The sequence below is a fragment of the Camelina sativa genome, chromosome 3, assembly GCF_030686135.1.
Source record: "Camelina sativa cultivar CO46 ecotype springtype chromosome 3, ASM3068613v1".
In the NCBI taxonomy this organism is placed as follows: Eukaryota; Viridiplantae; Streptophyta; class Magnoliopsida; order Brassicales; family Brassicaceae; genus Camelina; species Camelina sativa.
The window spans coordinates 26,290,264-26,311,519 of NC_141882.1; the positions used below are offsets into that span (position 1 = coordinate 26,290,264).

General features: G+C 36.4%; 3 protein-coding genes across 11 annotated transcripts; 2 read left to right on the plus strand and 1 right to left on the minus strand.

The window, feature by feature from the left end:
* Positions 1-6,279: 6,279 nt before the first annotated feature.
* LOC104777802 (putative WD repeat-containing protein C3H5.08c) lies at positions 6,280-9,333 on the minus strand. The gene is made up of 6 exons (XM_010502122.3): positions 8,914-9,333; positions 7,747-8,687; positions 7,565-7,655; positions 7,308-7,465; positions 6,995-7,205; positions 6,280-6,909 (listed from the first exon to the last, which is right to left on the minus strand). Exons 2-6 carry the CDS (start codon positions 8,590-8,592, stop codon positions 6,443-6,445), a joined length of 1,773 nt encoding a protein of 590 aa, XP_010500424.2. The 5' UTR covers positions 8,593-8,687; positions 8,914-9,333; the 3' UTR covers positions 6,280-6,442.
* Positions 9,334-14,538: 5,205 nt separating this feature from the next.
* Positions 14,539-18,324, plus strand: LOC104777803 (zinc finger CCCH domain-containing protein 38). 8 transcript variants are annotated; one of them, XM_010502125.3, is made up of 5 exons: positions 14,599-14,898; positions 15,468-15,884; positions 15,985-17,101; positions 17,225-17,788; positions 17,892-18,324. In XM_010502125.3, exons 2-5 carry the CDS (start codon positions 15,514-15,516, stop codon positions 17,919-17,921), a joined length of 2,082 nt encoding a protein of 693 aa, XP_010500427.2. In that variant the 5' UTR covers positions 14,599-14,898; positions 15,468-15,513; the 3' UTR covers positions 17,922-18,324. The 8 variants fall into 8 exon arrangements, with proteins under 8 accessions (XP_010500425.2, XP_010500426.2, XP_087362951.1 ...); XM_087506826.1 differs by having other exon boundaries at positions 14,605-14,886; XM_087506828.1 differs by having other exon boundaries at positions 14,617-14,707.
* Positions 18,325-18,626: 302 nt separating this feature from the next.
* LOC104777805 (protein trichome berefringence-like 7) lies at positions 18,627-21,229 on the plus strand. Of its 2 annotated transcripts, XM_087506829.1 has the most exons (5): positions 18,763-18,937; positions 19,094-20,208; positions 20,306-20,464; positions 20,560-20,833; positions 20,929-21,229. In XM_087506829.1, the coding sequence occupies exons 2-5, from the start codon at positions 19,313-19,315 to the stop codon at positions 20,935-20,937; spliced, it is 1,338 nt and encodes a 445-aa protein (XP_087362955.1). In that variant the 5' UTR covers positions 18,763-18,937; positions 19,094-19,312; the 3' UTR covers positions 20,938-21,229. The 2 variants fall into 2 exon arrangements, with proteins under 2 accessions (XP_010500429.1, XP_087362955.1); XM_010502127.3 differs by having other exon boundaries at positions 18,627-20,208.
* Positions 21,230-21,256: the final 27 nt, after the last annotated feature.

The following is a 21,256-nucleotide window of genomic DNA, read 5'->3' on the forward strand; positions in this document are numbered from 1 at the left end:
CAAGAATCATGAAAAATGTCTATTACATACCGGGTTTGAAAAGCAACATCATCAGTCTAGGGCAAGCCACTGAATCAGGATGAGATATAAGGCAACGAGGAGGAATCTTAACAATGCATGATCGCCACAGAAAACTCCTTGTCAAAGTAGAAAGGTCGATGAATCAGCTTTATAAGGTGTGTATGGGAATAAGAGACAATGTAAGACTGAATCTGACTAGTGTAAACAAATCAAGCAGGAGGCACGCGAGAATGGGACACATAAACACTACCACATTGAAGTCTATGAGTGATAAGAAGCTTGTTCAAAGAATTGCAAAGGTAAATTTCGAGAAGGAGATTTGCAGTTCATGTTTACTTGGTAAACATGCTAGGAGAATGTTTCCACATGCTACAACATATCGAGCAAACAAGATGTTGGAACTCATACATGGGGACCTCTTTGGTCCTATAACACTAAGCACCATTGGCGGCAACAAGTACATATTTGTACTAATTGACGATCACTCACTGTATATGTTGAGAGCTTTATTAAGAGAAAAGGAGGATGCTTTTGCAAAATTCTAGAAGTTCAAAGAGTTAGCAGAACAGGAATCAGGAGAACACATACAGACATTGAGAACAAACAGAGGAGGAGTGTAATGCCCACGAACCAAACTTAGCGTTTTGGGGGTGGGTGTCGATCGACACTCATGGTGGTGTCGGTCGACACCACTTATTCTGGTTCGACTTGGGGGTGGGTGTCGATCGACACTCATGGTGGTGTCGGTCGACACTCATGGTGGTGTCGGTCGACACTCATGGTGGTGTCGGTCGACACCACTTATTCTGGTTCGACCAGATCGATTTAATTATCGATTTGAACCGGTTTGGTTTAGGAAAAACCATTGGACCGGGTAATATAAGGGAATTGTCGACCAGAAGGGTTTTGAAGTTTTATTTTGTCTGCCGCTTTGTGCTTTTTAAGAAAAATACAGAGAGAAAGGAGAGAAACTGTTCTTGAGGTTTTAGAGAGAGATTTGTGAGATTTCTTGGCTGTTCTTGAGAGATTTGGAGCTTGGAAGGATCTAGAGGCTTGCTAGGAGGGTTGGATTCGTTGCTTTTGGTCTGAAACTTCCTGCAAAGAGGTGAGTGCATGACCATGGCTAATAGAAGCCCTTGATTTCCTTGTTCTTGCTTGTTTGTTGTTGTTTTGTGTGTTTTCTTGCTGGGGATTGGATTATACAGGTTCCTAATGATGTTTCTGGCATGGGTTTTGAGTATTGGATGATTTGGAGGAGATTGGGAAGCCAGATTTGACACTCGGCTTCGTGCGGATCGCAGTTGCAGGTGGAGTGTCAATCGACACCAGTAAAATGGGCAATGATCGACACTGTGGGGTAGTGTCGGTCGACACCAAGCCAGTGTCGGTCGACACTAGGCTGGTGTCGGTCGACACCTCCCTTCCAGTGAGACAATGTTCGTTTTCCTGGTTTGTGTGTTTTATTTGTTGATTGTTTGGAACATTGGATTCATTGTTGCTTGTGTGTATAGCCCAGTAGATGGGAGGATTGCCTCACTGAGTATTTATCAAATACTCATGCATCTCAATTTGTGTTTGTGTTGCAGGTAAAGGCAAAGTGTGATCGTGGAATCAAGGCAATGAAGAGGAAGATGTTCTAGGGACTCGATTGGATGTTGTCTGGCATTGCTAGGTTGCTAGATTTGGGTCATTAGAAACATTGCTAGGATGTCGGTTCTATGTTTTCTTGTTGTTTGGTATTTGGATATTGTTATGATTATGATATTGGTTTATTATTGGTTATTCCGCTGGTTGTTGTGATTGTGGTTAGGTGACTAGTGGGTATGAGACTACTAGTTGTAGTTTATTATTATTATTATTATTATTATTATTATTATTTATTATTTATTATTTAAAAAAAACGGGTCAGGTCGTTTCAAGGAGAGTTTGTCTCTCAAAAGTTCAGTTATTTTTGTGATAATGCAGGGATTAAGAGACATCTCACCGCTCCTTACACTCCACAGCAAAACGGAGTGGTTGAGAGACGTAATAGAACCTTATCGGAGATGACCAGAAGCAAATTGAAGCACATGCGAATGTTGAACTACTTATGGGGAGAAGCCATAAGACACTCTACTTACCTCTTAAATCGAATAGCCACACGAGCTCTTGAAGATAAAACACCATATGAAGTTTATCGAGGTAAAAGCCAAATGTTGAGCATATACGAGTGTTTGGTTGTATAGGATATGCTAAATTGGACAAGTCACACCTAAAGAAGCTTGATGACTGGTCTCGTATGCTGGTTCATTTGGGAACTTAACTAGGATCTAAGACTTACCGGTTGTATGATCCACAAAACCGAAAGATAGTGGTAGTAGGGATGTAGTATTTGATGAAGCAAAAGGATGGAACTGGGGTGAAGACAATGCAGAACCAGAGAATAGTGGAAGTTTCAGTATCATATTCCGAGAGTTTGGCAATCATGGAATCCAAAAAGAAGTTGAAACAGAGCAAACCGTTGATACAAATTCTGTAGTCATCGACCTGGTCGATAACTCTATGAGAATCAAGACTGAGAATGCAAACAGAGTTGCAAAGGATCAAGTGGTATTAACAAGGTTTACTAGACAGTTTGTAAGACCAAAATAACTTGATGATTATGTTCTAATCACAAGTGAACAATGTATGTTTCTTGCGGAAGAAGAGGGAGAAATGCTACTTTTGACTTTAAATGAAGAACTAAGAGACTTCAATGAGGCAAGCAATTCAAAGGAATAAATTATGGCTTGTGCAGAAGAAATTCATTCGATAAACAAGAATCACACATGGGACCTTGTTGATTTGCCTGATGGAGTAAAACCAATCGGTTTAAAATTGGTTTTCATACTAAAAAAGAACTCTGATAGTAGCATTAACAAGCATAAGGCACGACTAGTCCCTAAAGGATATGTGCAGAAGCATGGAGTTGATTTTAAGGAAGTATTTGCTCTTGTTGCTCGGCTTGAGACCATATGACTCCTCATTAATCTTGCAACTTCAAATGGTTGGGAAGTGCATCAGCTTGATGTAAAGACAGCGTTCCTACATGGAGAGATAAAAGAAACGGTTTATGTTGATCAACCAGAAGGTTTCGAAGAAAAAGAAAAGGAAGACAAAGTTTTTAGACTTAACAAGGCTTTGTATGGATTAAGACAAGCTCCAAGGGCGTGGAACAACAAATTAAATCAGATTCTCTGTGAACTGCAATTTAAGAAGTGTTCAAAGGGGCTGTCAGTTTATTGGAAGTGTGTTGATGGGAATCGACTTGTGGTGGTTGTGTACGTGGATGACTTGTTTGTCACAGGGACAAACATAGCTGCTATTGATCGGTTTAAAGAGGAGATGGCATCATATTCGAAATGAGTGACTTAGGAAAGCTAACATACTACCTTGGAATGGAAGTATGTCAACATGAAGGAGGTATATCTTTGAATCAACGTCGATATGCTTTAAAGATTCTAGAAGAAGCAAGGATGAAAGACTGCAATTCGGTTCATACTTTGATGGAGACCGAACTAAAGTTGTGCAAGTCATTGGAAGAGGAATCAATTGATGCTACAGGCTATAGGAAAAATGTCGGATGTCTAAGGTATCTTTTGCATACAAGACCTGATTTTTCATATTTTGTGGGAGTTTTGAGTCGTTACATGCAAGATCCTAAGGTGTCTCATGGAGTTGCTATGAAGAAGTGATTAAGATACTTGAAGGGGACGATCAATCTAGGTCTGACATTCGAACGATCAACAACGAAGGTACCAAGACTAATAGGTTATAGTGATAACAGCTTTAATGTTGATCCCGAAGATAAAAATCACCACAAGTCACATTTTCTACTTAGGAGAGAGCCCAATTACGTGGTGTTCTCAGAAACAGGACACTGTTGCGTTATCGTCTTGTGAAGTTGAGTTTATGGCAGGAACAGATGCAGCAAGACATGTTATTTGGTTGCAGGACCTACTTGAAGAAGTTATTGGAGTTCCATGTAAGAAAGTAACCATTCGAATTGACAACCGTTCGGCTATTGCTCTTACAAAAAATCCAGTGTTTCATGGTCGAAGTAAGCACATTCACACAAGATATCACTATATAAGAGATTGCGTGGAGAATGAGCAAGTGGAAGTGGTTCATGTCCCTGGGAGTGAGCAAAAGGCAGACATCTTGAACAAGCACTTGGTAGGAACAAGTTCAAGGAGATGAGGGACCTCATTGGTATGAGAGATGTGGTTGAGAAGGACTTCAAACTTACAAGGGAGAATGTTGGATAAGCTTAAGTTAGAAGTCTTCCTATTCCTAATCAAGTTTTGATTAATCAAAGAGGATAAGGACAAGGCTTTGTTTAGGAGTTATCTAATACAAAGGTTTTCTATTAGGAATAGGATTGGTGTTATATAAATAAGGGTGTTGAGTTATGACATAACCTTAAGAGAGTTTGTGAGATTGAGAGCTTTAGTTTTGAGAGATTTTCTAAAGCTAATAAAGAAGAGTTGTTCTTTAATTCTTGATCACATAGCAAAGTTATCATATTTGAAAACTATAGATTAGATGTACTCCTCTTTGTATATATAAAGGAACAATTCTTGGCTAATTCTTTGATTAGCTAATTTATTTTCTTTAGATTTGGGTGTTATTTTGGTTTTAATTAAATATTATTCTCTGTTGTACTTTATTTAAAGAGCACATTGGAATGAACAAGAATCATCTTTGAGCTTTGAAACAAATAGAGTCGCTTTCTTATAACAGTGAACATATGGCATTAACTGTGAACATATGGCATTGCAGATGTAAGCAAAAGGGTGTGTAAGTATCATGGAGTATGTAATGTAAGCAAATTCAGATGCTCCAAAATTGCCTCCATCCAATACAAAGGCGAGTGATGAGTTTATTGGCTGCGTTGCTGCTATAAACTGCATATAGACATAACATCTTATTAGTTATAGTCCTTTTATAAAAAAATTATACTAGAATTTTTTGTTTAATGTTGTTATTAGTACCGGATTCCAATGGCTATAAGGTGAATAACAGAAGGGTCCTTGGAGAATATTCCGACACTAAAGTAAAGATCCAGTCCAACGAAAATGGGGGCAGTCCAAGTCCCAACATCTTTACACCAAATTCATTTTTTGGTTTTAAACACAAATTTATTTCATCGTTTAAAAGAAAGGTTTTGTAATGTGATTAGGACATATTGAATTGAACAACACAAAAAAGATCAAGAAGAAATAATAGACTAATGAAATGAATATGAAAAGGGTTTAGAAATTTCTCCAAAGTGTCAAAGAGGATGAATCTCTAATCTCTTCAGAAATGGCTTACAAATGTATCAAGTGTTTTAAAAAAAACTCATATAATAGAACGTGTCTTGCTAATTAGATATTTGAGATATTTATACCTCTTATTAAAATAAATGAAATAAAATAAAAATGAAAATAGAAAAAAAAAATAATAAGTTTCTCGATCGCTGGCATAAAGACAACAGACTTCACCAGACTTCTTCAGACTTGTCAACAAACTTCACCAGACTTCTCCAAACTTCTGATTCAGTTCAACTTGGAGATGTCCAAAACTCACAGTTTGCTTCTTTACTTCGGTTAAGCTCAAATCCACTAAAAGACTCCAAATCCAGCACATCATCTCCACACATAATCACAACTAAAGAAAATACTAAAAAGACACAAAAATGGACAAAAATGCAACAAATGACTCAAAACGAATAAATGAAGTACGAAAGACACCAAAAATAATACATCATTACTTCTCACCTCATGAATTTTATCTACAATATTTTTAAAAAAATATTACACACTGTATAATGCAATAGTTCAACGGACCTATCATCTCAATTCCACACATAGATGATGCAATTACATAAGCCAAAGGGTTTAAGGATAGTGTAGAGAGAGCATACAAAATCCTTGAAATAGACACAACACAGAACTTGTAATGATAAACCTCCAAACCACTTATGGTGTCTACTAATGCAATGGATCAAACACTCTCAGCCGTAGCCACATTATAGTTGTAATATATAGAACATAAGGAAATACTTACTTGACTATCTTGAGCATGTTCTCCATTCCCACCTGAACTAAATGTGACATTTATGTAATTTGCGTTTGTTTCAACATAATCGGGACATAGCTAAAAAGGTTGCACAACAAATATATACACATTGTTCAAAGTCGACTCACACTCCACACTATGTAAAAACATCAAGACAAATAGACACAATATACGAGGTAGAAGAAATGTCAGCCTTGGAGTAATAGAGTATCATTGACATGGAGGCTTGAACAATACCATTTATACAGGTAGAGGAACTTGGAAGTGAAGGAATAGAAAACTATAATATCTATATTTAGACAACAAAACAAAACAAAACAAAAACAATAATATCGAATCACTATAATCTACGTGGCAGTCCATAGTTATGGAATGTCCTAATCATCCCATCCAAGCTCGCCGTCACGATCACCAGCCTCCACGCCTCGGCAAACTCAAACCCGCCGACGGGGAGGGTAGTACTATCGTAAATTCCTACATTCATCATCAGTAGCTTCTCCTCCGGCCACGTGGCGGTAACACGGCAGGACCGAGACAATCTCCCGGAGCTCTGTAATTGTCTCAGCGCTCGCCCTGATTCGGCCGCTTTCGATACTTCCATTTCCGGCGGAGTCCAAGCCGCCGCCGCCGCGGATACACCCGGCGATTTAAAATACTCGAAAGAACTCGACGATTCCGCGCGTTTCTTCTCCGGGAAACCATCATTGTTCCAGAGATAGATTCCGAGACCTCGTCGGACTGATAAAATATGTTTCCCGGCGGAAGAAACAAACGACGCCGACGATTGTCTCCCATATTTCGACGGAGCTGAGATACAAAAATTTCAAATAAATGATTCAAGTTTCAAGAATTGTAAAAAACAGAACACGACTCAGATGATTCAAGTTTCTACCTTTGAATTTGTGAAAGATTTGAGCTTTATCAAATACTCGAACTTTCGAATCGTCGGAAGATACCATTACTCTCTCGGAGCTTCCAGGACAAAACTCTACGGCGGTGATTCTTTTCCGTCCCCGGATAAGAATCTGTTCATCCATCATCACATCGTTACCTGAGATTTGATAGAACCTACAAGTTCCGGTGATGCAACCAACAACGAACCCCTGAAGCAAGAACAGAGCAAAGTTGAGGTTTTTAGAAATCTCAGTGATGATGATGATGATCTTTTGGAATAAAGAAGAGAGACAGTGAATGAGAAAATTTACATTTCCGTTTGGTTGGTAACTAATAGCAGAAATGGAATCATGGACATCGGTCCAAGCGACGACTCTCTCTTCGGACAAACCCCAGATTCGAGCTTTTCCATCTATAGATCCACTTATGAAGTTGTTCTTATTTACAGGATTGAATTGAACACAAGTCACTGTATTTGGAAAGACAAAAAAGCAACAACAGTGAGTTAACAAAACGTTTTTTTTGCAAAGATTTGATAACAACTTGAGAGGAAAGAAAAAAAAGTTACCGTAGTTGTTATGATGGAAGACATGAAGACATTGATCACAACCAATACTCCATAACCGGACTGTCTTGTCCTTAGAAGCTGAAACAAGAAACTGCAAAAAGCCCAAAAACAATCAAAGACATATTCATAAGTAAAGAAACAAAGAAAGAGATTTCAACAAACGACCAAACTAACACACTCACGTTTGAGTCTGACCATGCTAAGTCCAAGACATCTCCGGTATGACCATAAAGTTCTTGAAACGGTGTTTCTTCTATATGAAAAGCTTTCTGAGGGAACAGAACCAATGCTTCTTGTTGGCTTATTGGTTCCTGTTGTCGCATAAAAGAGGCGAGTAGAGAATCCGATAGCGTGATTCGCCATATCTTTACAACCCCATCTTCACCTCCTGTTGCTAAGTATTTACCATCAGGACTAAACTTCAATACCCAAATTTTTCCTATGTGTCCATCAATCTTTTGTATCATGTAAGTTGCAGATAACTCTACATGACTCTTCTTATTAGTCTTCACCTTCACTTTGCTCATCGTCGCTTCACTCGTTTTGTATATGAAATCTTTATCCTTTTCTCCTGCTAAGCAATTGAACAACCATTTCTTCGCGCTTTTCTTGCTGAAACTCCAAGATGGACTTACAGAAGCACTGGTTGAGATCTCTTCTAAATCATCATCATCATCCTCTCCGTCTAGTTCATCATCAGACATTGTAGTGGTTGATCCATAATTCTCCTCTCTAACACAACACTGCAACTCATTATCACATAAAGATGAATCTGAAGAAGAACTAGTAACCTCATCGCTTGTCATCCTCTCCAAACTCATGGACTCAAATCTCTCTTCTACTAATAAACCCATTTTCTTGAGAAACCTTTCACGACGCTCCTCAACACTAACTGGCTCACCTGACCAAACTAGAATCTCTGCGTCTTCTTCTTCTAATACTACTAGTTGTTCACCAACAGACAAAACATCGGATGAATCAAAGAACACATCATCAACAACTTCACTTCTTCCCACCACACTCATCATTTCAATCACAAAAGCTTCTTCCTTTTTCCTTTATATAACCTTCTTCTTGTAGCCTCAACGCAGTACACGGACCGTAAAATCCTCAATGTTTAAACCTAAGACCAAAAGTGTGAAACCAAATCTTCCATTAGAAACAACAACAACAAAGAAAAAACAAACCCGACTCAATTCTCTGAACTTGCATAAATCGATGTGAAATGTTCATTGACACTACAAGGTTCTAACTTAAAGGATAATATATAGAACAAAAAAGACGGTTCCTGAAACTAAGGAAGTGAATAGAATAATCAAAAGCCTCACTATGAAAAAAAAAGAGTGTACCTTTGTCTCAGTAAGAAGCAATGAAGTCAAATTCGGAATTGGGTCGGGGGTTTTGATTTGATGTTCTTTCTTCAAACCTCGGCAAGATTTGTTATTGTTATATCACCCGTGTGTGAGGGGAGATGTAAAAATAGACAGAACATTCACGTTTATGTGTCTTCAGAGTCGAGTAGGTTGGGTTCATCAATGGCGGCCCAATGAGAATCTCTGAGATATTTTTTGACGGCGAAGTGGCCGCGATTTAGGAGACAGGAGACAATTAAAACCTCTTACTCTCCCGACCAATCTCTCAGACTCTTTTACTCTGTTTTTGTTTTTGTGCCTTTTTTTTATTTTGGGTTTTTATGTCTCTTCTGCAACAACGGCGAATTAAAAAAAAAAAAAAAAAACTTTTTAGAATCAGAATCATGTTTAGTGCGCAGAACAAACGAGAATTCACGGTTGTCGACATAACCCGGATTAAGTAATTAATTTACCTTTACCTGCAAAATTGGAAAAATTCTTACTTTACTTTACGTTCTTTCTGACAATTTTTAGCTGCTTAAAAAAAAAAGAAATTAACATTTTAGCTAATTTAGTCATTTTTTTTGTTTAAGAAATATTATACAATTCTGAAAAAAAAATTAAGACCATTTTATTTAATTATCTCTTATATTCGGTAAAATGAAAAGAAAAAAAAAAGAGTGTAATGAGTGGTTGTGATCTAAAACTATACTAGAAGACTTCTATGGATCGGATATGCTTACTGACCCCTTTTTTCTTTCAACAGTGTAATACGTTTTATGATGATGTTTGCGTGAGACAGTGAATTGGGTACGTTTGTGTAAATTTACCACATAAAAGACATTTCGTTTTCACCTTTATTTCTCCTGACGTAGTTCGTCCTATTTTAAACAAAGTAGTAAATACATGTTTTTTGTTCTTCTTTTTCCATGTAAATAATTTGTAATTGTACTAATGGAGATGGTATATTCTATAAGTAACTTTTTTGTACCGCTAGTGAAATAAATTATGAAGAAAACAAAATATTATAATTTTTTGTTTTTTTTATAACAAATAGGTGATAAGAAAATACACTCGTGAGTCGTGCCTATTATAAATCATTTTCCCTTTTTTGTTTTTTTTTTGTGTAACACAATGTGGACTAGAGATATCTGAGACCATTAAAAATTGCTACATTTGGGGCAAGATTTTATCCAGAGTGTAACTAACAAGCATTGGAAAGGTTAATTTTAGTTTTGAGAGACTGTAAATATCAAATTTCTGGTTTGTTTTTCTGAGTGTCAAAAACGAATTACATACATATAAAACCTGAAGTTCTATACATTTTTCATTTTGATTACGATGATAAATAACAAGAAACCTTTAACAAAAAAAAAAAAAGATAAATAACAAGAAACTGGCATTATATTGTAGAGCTGATCATGATGTTACATATTGAAGCTCGGTCACATTTGGGGGTCAGTAAATTAGCGGTGCATTCAACATCACTGTGTTTTAGTGTTTTACCATATATATTCATCAGCTGAGTTTCGTTTATATACAACTTGTTTGTAAATTTATAATGTTATTTTATTCTTATAGTATTTGTAACGTTATTTCAATGTACTGGCAGTGAGCAAATGGCAGTAGTTTTCGTGTTAGAGGTGTATACAAAAAGAAGTTTGTAATCCGTCTTATTTTTACGTGGTCACGTTATGATCAAAAAAAAAAATTATGGGAATGAGCAATATCCTTCAAGTAACCCTTGTTCGTTAGAACAGTTACTAATGCATCATTTAATTTATCCAATCATCATATATAGATATAGTTATATGTATTGAAACTAGAAACAAGAATGTGAATGTTCGTATATACATTTAACGGAATATATATAAGAGACTATAGTACGATACCTGCGTATATATAATAATCTTGACTGTAGTTTTGGACTCAAACTGAGCTTCTAGCTATGCAACAATGGCGGAATCTTCAAAGTTAGAAAGAGAGTTAGAGAGAGAGAGAGAGAGAGAGAAAGAGAGGGCTCGGTCATGTATGTAATGTAATGTAACATTAGTCGTCGTCGATGATATAGGCTTATATAGTTTATATATATGTATATTGTATATATAGGCATGAGGTATCTATACAAATGTATCCGAGGAGCAATAAAAAAATACTATTGCAAAAAGTTACAATATGCTTATATATATGCAAACAAATAATTTGATTGCATTTCCAAATAATTGAAACAATTTGGTTCGAGAAAAATCAAAGATTGGGAAATATATGACAACTATTTCTTCCCCAGCTTGTAGGAACGCATAATCTTCTCAATTCTGTGTTCATGGCATATCGCATATACATGCACACACAAACAAAAAGAAAAAAAAAATTACATGCGGATAATACAAATCTACAATTATAGGACTAAATGATTCATTGGATGCCAATCATAAATTAATAAATATTTTACGAGTAACATAATGCGACAACTCGCTAGCTACCTTTTTATTTTTGTGATTTGAGAGATGATATTGTTCGTATCTCAAGAGATTTGATTGGTCAAACTACGCACGTAATTTTGGTGATGAATTAACAACTAATAAAAACAAAATCTGCAACATATTTGGTTATACGGTACTATACCAATTACCTAACTCGTATCTTCGTCATGCAAATTATTGAACTATGAAGCAAATGATGAGTATATAATATCCAATTATATAAAAATAAAAAGGTGATTCTTAGTTTATTACAGACTTATGGTGGATATATCTTGAACGTGGAATGTTTCGGATTGATGAACTTTTTACATCATAATGGAACTCTATCTTTTTATTTTTAATATTTTTAGATTACGATAAAGTTTATCAACGAGAGAGTGTTGTCAAAGTTTTACATTTGAATCCGTAAGTAGAGTACTCTACACGACTACACGCATGGGTCTTTAAAGAGCTTCTGTATTTTTCCTTCATGTCTTTATGTGGTTGATTTTGAATTTGTGATTGGAAGTTAATACTTTTCTATTTGATGATACGTGGCTGAGTTCGAATTTGTTACGAAAAATAGTTTCGTATAGTTTAGATTAATAGTTTTATCGATGTACGTTGCTACGTAGTAATGTGAGAGTTCATCTTTCAACGAAGCCTAAGTAAAAAAATAGGCTAATTAATTAATTTTATCTTGACGCCAAAAAGAGGTGCACTAATTGTACCATAGAAGTTAAAATTAAAGTATTTACGAAAAAAATACTAAACTCTATAGCACTGTCTCGAGTCCCATGCAATTGTTGACTTTATTCCTTGGACCGGTCAATCTGTGTAGAATACACCACCAATGTGACATAGATACGAATTTACACCTGTCAAAGGAACGAGTTTACACGAACATATCATATAAATATACACGATGATTATAATTACTAATACAAAGTATTATCGAACTTGAAAGAACTAGTTAGCAACTTATAATTATTATATGCGATCTAATTACTTAGACAAATCATGTAACATATTTACGTATAATATCGAATTTGTAGTGAAAAAGTTAGAAATTTACAATTTAGTTTCCGAACATATACATCTCCATTTCTTACTGGCTAAATTGTTTACTCTTGGATTTAGTTGTGATTAATGATTAATACATCATGATTAGGGATGGAGATACGGATATCGATATCTTGGCTAGTTGATTGATTAATTAATAAGATTTGGGTGATTAAATAGGGTTTATGATAAGATTTTGCATGTGATTAATCTCTCTAGGATTAATTAATGGCCCAATTAATTTATTTATACTTTGCGGTCAGGGTTGTATGTTTGTCAAAGTATGTTTCCTACCTAACATTTACTCTCTCTTTAAACTATTGATGTTTAGAAGCTTTTACACATTTAAAAAAAATAATAATTACTAAATTTAAATATATATTTTTCTTTAATTAAAGATATATTATTTAATTTTAAACCAATAATAATTCAAAATTTTAAATATTTTCAAGAGCAATTGTCATAAATACCACTAAAATTAGTTTTTATTCTAAAAATACCACAGTTTATTTATTTTTTCCCAAAAATACCACTAATATGTAATTTTTTCCAAAAATACCACATAATTGAATTAAAGTTCTAATACTAAAAACTAATCTCTAAATTCTAAATATTAAACCATACCCCTAAAAAGTATACCCTAAAACTAAATGTGTCAACCCAAACCTAAAAAAAAATTTACATCTTTAAAAATCAATTTTTGTGTTTGTGGTAATTTTGGAAAAAAAAAATTTGTGATATTTTTGGAAAAAAAAACTAAAATGTGGTATTTTTGGGAAAAAAAATGTAGTGGTATTTAAAGGAATTTCTCTATTTTCAGTGATTACTTTTTGAAGTTTACAAAACATCAATCTTTGTGGGACAAAAAAATATCCTAAAATATGAGACAGAGGGATATTTGTTTGTTTGACATGGCTTAGGATTCTGAAAACGGTAACCTAGAAAGAAAAATAGCTAAGAAGTGAGCTTGCAAAATTTTGAAAGAACACGAAACTCAACGAACTTTACATTTGGAAAATGTATGTTAATGAAAATTAGATGGTGATTCGGGGTTTGGAATGATAGATTATTTTTCATCATGCCTATATATATGGATTCATCATCTAAAACCTCTTATGGAAAAAGTTACTGAAAGTTTAAATGTTATCCAAACTCAGATCCATTAGTTCGTAGAAAATATTACGTGTCATGGTTAGTGGTTAGAGTCTAGAGAAACATCATTTCATCTAAATCGATATACAACTTAGGTTTTAATTATACATACCATGATAATGACCAAGACTGAAAAAGGAAAGCATGCACAATTTGAATGTGAATCCAAAGGGGAATCATATACTAGTTAACTAGTATACAAAATAATGAAACATAAATACGCTACGTACAAGGAAATTTATAAAGTGGGATGATGATTGTTGATGAGTAGTCTAACATTGAGGCATTCATGTGGGCAAAATACTCTTAAGACATATAAATGTATAATTGAATGGAATTTACGAAATGGGAGAAATACATAGCTAAATTGTAACAGTGGGTTGCACAAAATAGATCATCAGAGAGGGAGATGTCACCCTTACAAAGCGCTACAAGCCCATGTTTAGAAGACTAAAGGCTTTTCAAATATAAACATTTCTCTTCTAAGGTTGCATCTAACCGTAACCTCTCGTTAATTAAAAATTAAGGAATTATGTCTGATATAATAAAGCTAAGCGGCGTACTATATATGGCAAGCTTCTCAAATGCTTGTTTTTTTTGTTTGAGTCACCTAAGTTTTCACCATCATTATCAAAAAAAAAAAAAAAGTTTTCACCAATTTGTCTAGTTATTATTGCTTGTGTATATATTATTATTATTATGTGTCCAAGAGCAAAGTTTTTTTTTTTGGCTGTATATGTATATGATTTTTCCACAATAAGGTAATTCTTTTGTTTTCAGAGTCAGCAATTTAACCCAAAGAAATGAAAAATTTTCTTCTACTTGGAGCCGGTTTGTAGTAGTAAGTACTTTAAACCATGATATGAATTTACCTTGTTTGTTCGATTGAGAACACAGACAGATCTAGCGGCTGACATTAAAAAGCATAAATGAAAAATCAACGGCTACGATTAGACACTTTACAACCGCAGCAGCCAAAAAAAAAAAAAAAAAAAAACTACGGAGTGAGAGTGAGAGAGAGAGAGAGAGAAACTTGGACCTAAAAGAAGAGCCATTTTGGGCTCCCAACTGCTGGCAAAGAAGAAGGAAGGAAGGAAGAAGGAAGCAAAACAAAAGTACGATTTTACAAAAGTCGTCTTACTAGTTAGTAGTAGTACTACTGTCTTCTCCTTCTCCTCGTTAGTTTTTTTTATTATTACGCGTCAGACAGAACAGATTGTTTAATTTGAAGAAGAACCACCGCGACACCCCCTTTGCTAGGGTTTATCTCTCTCCGATTTCTCTCTCTCTCTGGGTAAATGGCGTCGTGAGTCCCCTTTTTCCTTCCTTCTTCTTCTTCTTCTTCTCTCTGTCTCAATACTGTTTTGCGTTTTTTTGATTTTAGGGTTTCGTGGAATTTGAAGAAGCTTCAATTAAGAGATTTGAATTTAGTGTTTTTTTTTTTTGGGGGGGATTGGTTTAATTATTGTTCAATTAGTAATGGGTCTGATTCATTCTTTAAGTTTCCATCATTGATTCATTCTGTTTCTGAACAGGATCTTCTAAATCACTCTTGTTCTCTCATTTCAAAGATTAGATTTTTTTCTAGGATTCTGAATTTAATTAGGCCTTTGATCTTAAACTCTGTCCGGTTTGGCAATTAAGTAAGTCTAATTTGGTGTAAAATCTTATACATTTCTGTTCTTTTGAGATATGTTTCTGCTTTTGAGTGTTGAGCACCTCAATAAACTCTTGGATCTTTACCATTTTAGCAAAAAAACATGTTTCTGATAACTTTTCCTTATATTGTTTCTTTGTTTCACGCTCTACGTGGCACTCCTTCGTTGGTATTCTGGTCATTTTAAGCTTTTGTTGGCTTTGATATCTCTCTTGCAGATTTTCCCAATAGACAATTAGTTGCGGCCTAATTTAAGGGTGAAAAATGAGTGGTTCGGGGAGAAAACGTGTTTCCAAGTGGGATACCAAGGAAGAAGATACTCAGCATCCTAGTGGGAATGATTACCCTGGGAAATTAGGTTTCCGTGACAATGATCCCGAGCATGCACGGTTCTATCCAGAGGGCAATGGTAGAAATGGGAGTAGGAGGGCTGGTCCGGATGATGATGGTGATGAGCATCTGAAACCTAGACAACACTCAGGAGAAGCTTGGCCATCCAGAAGCAGAGTTTCTCATGACGATGGTGATGCCATGATGGGTTACTATGATGATCCTAGAAACTCTTCTGAACAAGATGAAAGCAGACAACAGTATTTCCGCCAATCAGCTTCCAAGGACCGGGCTAGAACCCGTAGGTCAGTTTCTGTTACAAATGTCTTAATGCTTTTGTTTCTCATTTAACAACATTGTACTTGTGTTTGATTGATTTTTATTCGAATGCTGTGCTTTCTTCAGGAGTGGAAGTAGAAGTAACAGCAGGAGCAGGAGCCGAAGCCCATCGCAGAGAGTAAGGCGAGATGGAGGAGGATCCTATGACAGGCACAAGACGAGAGCACGGGTTTCTCCAAGGTCAGGGAGAGAATTTGATGGTAGACACAATAGAGCTGGTGACTATGATTGGGATGGTAGTAATAGAAAGACAAGGGATACCAAATATTATACTGAAGATTCCCGGGAACAACAGCCCATAAGGGTCGGTGGCAGGACTGACTATAGCTCTGATTTTCCGGAGGATAATACTAATTCAAGAAGAGAAACTTCAGATCCAATCTCGAGAAACTACAGAAATGAAGCAGGGAGAGACAGAGAAACGCATAGAAGAGATGCTCCCGAGGGAGAATTCCACAGGAGCTCCAATATTCCATGCAGATTTTTTGCTCAAGGTTCAGGGTATTGTCGCAATGGAAACAATTGTAGGTTTTCTCACCATGGTGCTCCTTCTGCAAGGGGAAGTCCGGAGAGAAAACCGCAAGACGAGATGTATAGTAGACATGACAACAATAATAATAGTGGCACCACAGAGAGGATGCGGAACAGTCATAGATGGAATGATGTTGAAAGATCAGATGCAAGAAAGTCCAATGAGGTTGAAATTTCTCGTGTCAGTAAAGGTATGTCTGACGCCAAGGGGAATAATAGCAGCTGGATTGATGATATGGAGATGTCTCCAGATTGGAATTACGGTGTTAAAACTGTAATGAAACCCGAAGAACATGGTAGCATATCTCAGAGCTCACAGTCACAAGTCCTTAAAGATGCCTCGGCACCTGCTTATGAGCATGATGTTGCATCAATAGCTCAACAAGATGGAAATCGAAGGACTGTTGGTATGTTTACAACCGTGGGCGAAAAGACTGTAGCTTCTTCGCATCACAATAATTTCATTAACAACCTAGCTACCTCAGCTCCTCCGGTCCAAGCATTCAATCAGAACACTGAGAATCATATTGCAGTGCCTTACCAAAGCACACCACTAGCTGTTGGAGGAAGCCAAGTGCTGCTACCTGCTGCTACAAATCTTCCCGGTGGCTTAAACTCGAGCAATCCTGAAAACGGAAATGCTCTAAACAATGTGAGTAGGGAAGAGCTCAATCATATTAGCAACATCTCAGCATCTCTAGCACAGTTTTTTGGTAATGGGCAGCCAATTCCAATTCCAATTCCGAACCTTCACTCTACATTGAATCCCAAACAGGCTATGCAGGTGCCTGAAGTATATGGAGTAAAGGAACAATCTTCACATACTCAAAGTGACTTCCCCAGTAATAATACTATCCATATCGGAGGAGTTCCAGCGGTTCCTGCATTACAGATACACAACAGCGATGCACAGCAAGTGCGGATTCCCGAAAATTTGGTCTCATTAGCTGTAAATCCAAAGGCTTCATCTGAGGAAAACCGGGACAAAAAGACAGATGAAGAAGCTGGTAAAAAGCCAGACGGGAAAAAGACTGGAGAAGAAGAAGACGAGGATGCAGAGGAAGAAGAAGATGATGGGGCGGGCGATGAGAATAACAAGAAAGAAAAAGATCCCAAGGGAATGAGAGCGTTTAAATTTGCTCTGGTGGAGATTGTTAAGGAGCTTCTAAAACCTGCTTGGAAAGAAGGTGGGATGAACAAAGATGCTTATAAAAACATAGTCAAGAAGGTGGTTGACAAAGTCACAGGAGCAATTCAAAGCGGAAACATTCCTCAAACGCAAGAGAAGATCGACCATTATCTATCAGCGTCAAAACCAAAGCTTACGAAGCTTGTTCAGGTATGTTTGTTTGTTCATACAACACATTTTTTGAATCTTAAGACCAAAGTTGCAGTTCATTTTGGAGGTTTCTTGAACCAATGCCTTGTACTTCAACTTTCAGGCATACGTTAGCAAAGTTAAGAAGAGCTAATTTAAATGGAAGCTCCATTGTTTCTCTAAATACAAAAGCCACCATAGAAGCTAGAGCTGCTGAGACATGTTATAAACCTTCTACTTCTCTTTTGAGGTAGGTGAAGAATCAAGCAAGCATGTTTTGCTTCCTGTCCTCTTCAGTTGTATGTAGATATTCCAATATAGATTTTGTCGAGGCAAAAAAAGAAAATTTGTTGTTTTGTTGAATTTTAATAAGTTAGCAGTCCAGACCAAAAAGGCTTCGTTTATCGGTTCTCAGAATATGGAAAAGGTTAGAGATCAAGTTAGATGATGATCAATCTCTTTCTTTGACATGTTGATTTTTCCTTTTTTTTTTGTCTTGTAACACTTTTTGTTCTTTACCAGATTCGGTCTTCTTAAATCTGAACTATTTGCTCCAACCTTATGCAACTTCCTTCTTGGGTTACCATACTTATTATAGATCTGAAATCTTTAATCAGTAGTACTAGTACTTGACAAAAAAGTGAATGAATCTGAGTCCCATCAGTACAGTAATGGCATTAACTATACTAACTATCTAGCTTCTGTTTCTTTCTTTTTGATCTCTGTTTATAGTAACAGAACATAAGTACATTATCCTATTTTCAACGATAAATTAATCATTAGGTTGATGTTTCGTAATCATAAGTAAACCGAAATCACAATGTTTCTTTAAATGGATACAACAGCAAAGACAAGGATCAATCACCAGAACATTCTTAAAAGACAAATTTCCATTTAAAAAAAGAAATTGGATCTGCTAAATTTACCAAATTGGCCTTTTCGCAATTTCCAAATCTTGAAGCATCCAATTAATTTGGTAATTACATTACTGAGCAGACATCGGAACCGGACAGTGTCCCTCTTTCCTCGCCGATCTCTCTCTCTCTCTCTCTCTCTCTCTTTCTCTTCTTCTTCTTCCCTCTGATCTCCGATCTCAAATCAAACCGCGTCTTGTTTCGAAGAACCTCCAAGTCTCTTCTCATCGTGCTCAAATTGTAATCTTCTTTCGCGGTATTGATTTTGAATCATTGTTTCTTCTTCTTCTTCTTCTCTTCCGATTCGGTTCGTTTTTTTGTTTTCGTTTCGCGGATTTGAACGATACCCATTTAGTGATTCGATCTGTTTATCTCTGGGTTTGCGGCAAAATGATGTCTTTTCAACTGTTAGGTTGCATCTAAGAGATTGGATCATCTCTGTGTTCATCGACATTGATCTTCAAGTGTCTTGTTGAATGCTTCTTGTTCTGCATGATGGTTTTGAAATTTGGATTGGATAAAAGTGGAAACAGAGAAGCTAGAGATAGATCTTTATATAGTAACTAGCTAGATTGCTTTCTTGAGGTTGTTTTTGAATGCCGAAAATGCGATTTGAATCATTAAGGAAACAATGAGTAGTTTCACCAAGAGTACATCATTCAATAGAAGGGCGTTAAGTTCCTTAGCTATAGAAAGCCCTAGGAACTCTTCTTCAACTGCCTTCACTAGTCCCATTGGCTCAGCCTTCGCAAGCCCGAGAACACAGAACTTTGGAGGTAGTCCACGCCCGTCTACTAACCGGTTAAAAGAGATCTCCTACTTGTTTCAGGTGCTTATTATCGTCGGAACAATCGTTTCGTTTCTTGTTATCATCGCTGGGGGTTATTTGTATGTTGTTCCTAGCCTCGGTCAAACGTTCTTGGGTTATAATGGTGCATTGCTGCTTAACAGCTCTGTTACAGAGAATAAGGAATGTGACATATTTGATGGGAATTGGGTTGTTGATGAAAAGTATCCGTTGTATAATGCTTCAGAATGTCCATTTCTAGAGAAAGGATTCAATTGCTTAGCGAATGGGCGTGAAAACGATGAGTATTTGAAGTGGAGGTGGAAGCCTAAGCATTGTACTGTTCCGAGATTTGAAGTTCATGATGTGTTGGAGAGGTTAAGAGGTAAAAGGATAGTTTTTGTGGGAGATTCGATGAGTAGAACGCAGTGGGAGTCTTTGATATGTATGTTAATGACTGGTTTGGAAGATAAAGGCAGTGTTTATGAAGTCAATGGGAACATTATTACGAAAAGGATACGGTTTCTAGGTGTGAGATTTGACACCTTTAATTTCACAGTTGAGTTCTACCGGTCGGTTTTCTTGGTTCAGCCTGGGAAGCTGCGTTGGCACGCACCAAAACGTGTTAAGTCAACGTTAAAGTTAGACGTTTTAGATGTGATTAATCATGAATGGAGCTCAGCGGATTTTCTCATATTCAATACTGGTCAATGGTGGGTGCCTGGGAAGCTTTTCGAAATGTAAGCTTACTTTATAACTTTATTTTAGACTGTACAATGTTTGCAAACTAAATTCTTATATTTTGGCCTGTTTCTAAATTGTGTTTTGGAACGTCAGTGGTTGTTATTTCCAGGTTGGAAACTCATTGAGGCTCGGAATGTCGATTCCTGCAGCGTATAGAGTAGCATTAGAGACATGGGCATCATGGATGGAGAATACAATTGATCGAAACAAAACTCGTGTTTTGTTTCGTACATTTGAGCCATCGCACTGGAGGTTAATACCAATTTTTTTTAATAGCTTGACCCGTTCTTCTTTTGCTTTTCCTTAGATGGTGCTAATTTAAGCTTTTTTGCTGTTGTGTTGTTTAGTGATCATAGATCATGCAATGTGACAAAGTATCCAGCTCCAGACACTAAGGGGAGAGACAGAAGCATATTCACTGAAATGATCAAAGAAGTAGTTAAGAACATGACAATTCCCGTATCAGTATTGGATGTAACTTCAATGTCAGCATTTAGAAGCGATGGTCATGTCGGCTTATGGAGCGATAATCCATTGGTACCTGATTGTAGTCATTGGTGTCTACCTGGAGTACCTGATATTTGGAATGAAATATTGCTGTTCTTCCTCTTTAGACAACAAGTAAAAAACTTTCTTTCTCTGTTTATTTTTTCAAACACAATAGTATCAGCATCATCCCTCTTATTATGTCTGGGAATATTTTACTTGATTTGCAGGTTCAGTAAAATGGATAATTGCAAGTTTGTTGCAACATAGAAAAAGATTAACAAGACCCTCGAAGACTGTATCTCTCGGAGCTAATTGCTCATGTTTCTTTTGGGAGCTAAAGACAGAGAAAGGGGTCTCAAATTTTGGTGAAAGTTAAAAATGATTCTTAATTCATTCTTTTATTGGTTATTGTACGTTCTTCTTTTATTGTATTATCGATTCAAAGAGAGTAAGAGGATATTGTTCAAAGCTGAAACGCTTTGTTCCACAAACTGTGTTGGTATAATATGATTTGATTACTACTTAGCATTGTAATGTCTCTTTCATGGTTATTTC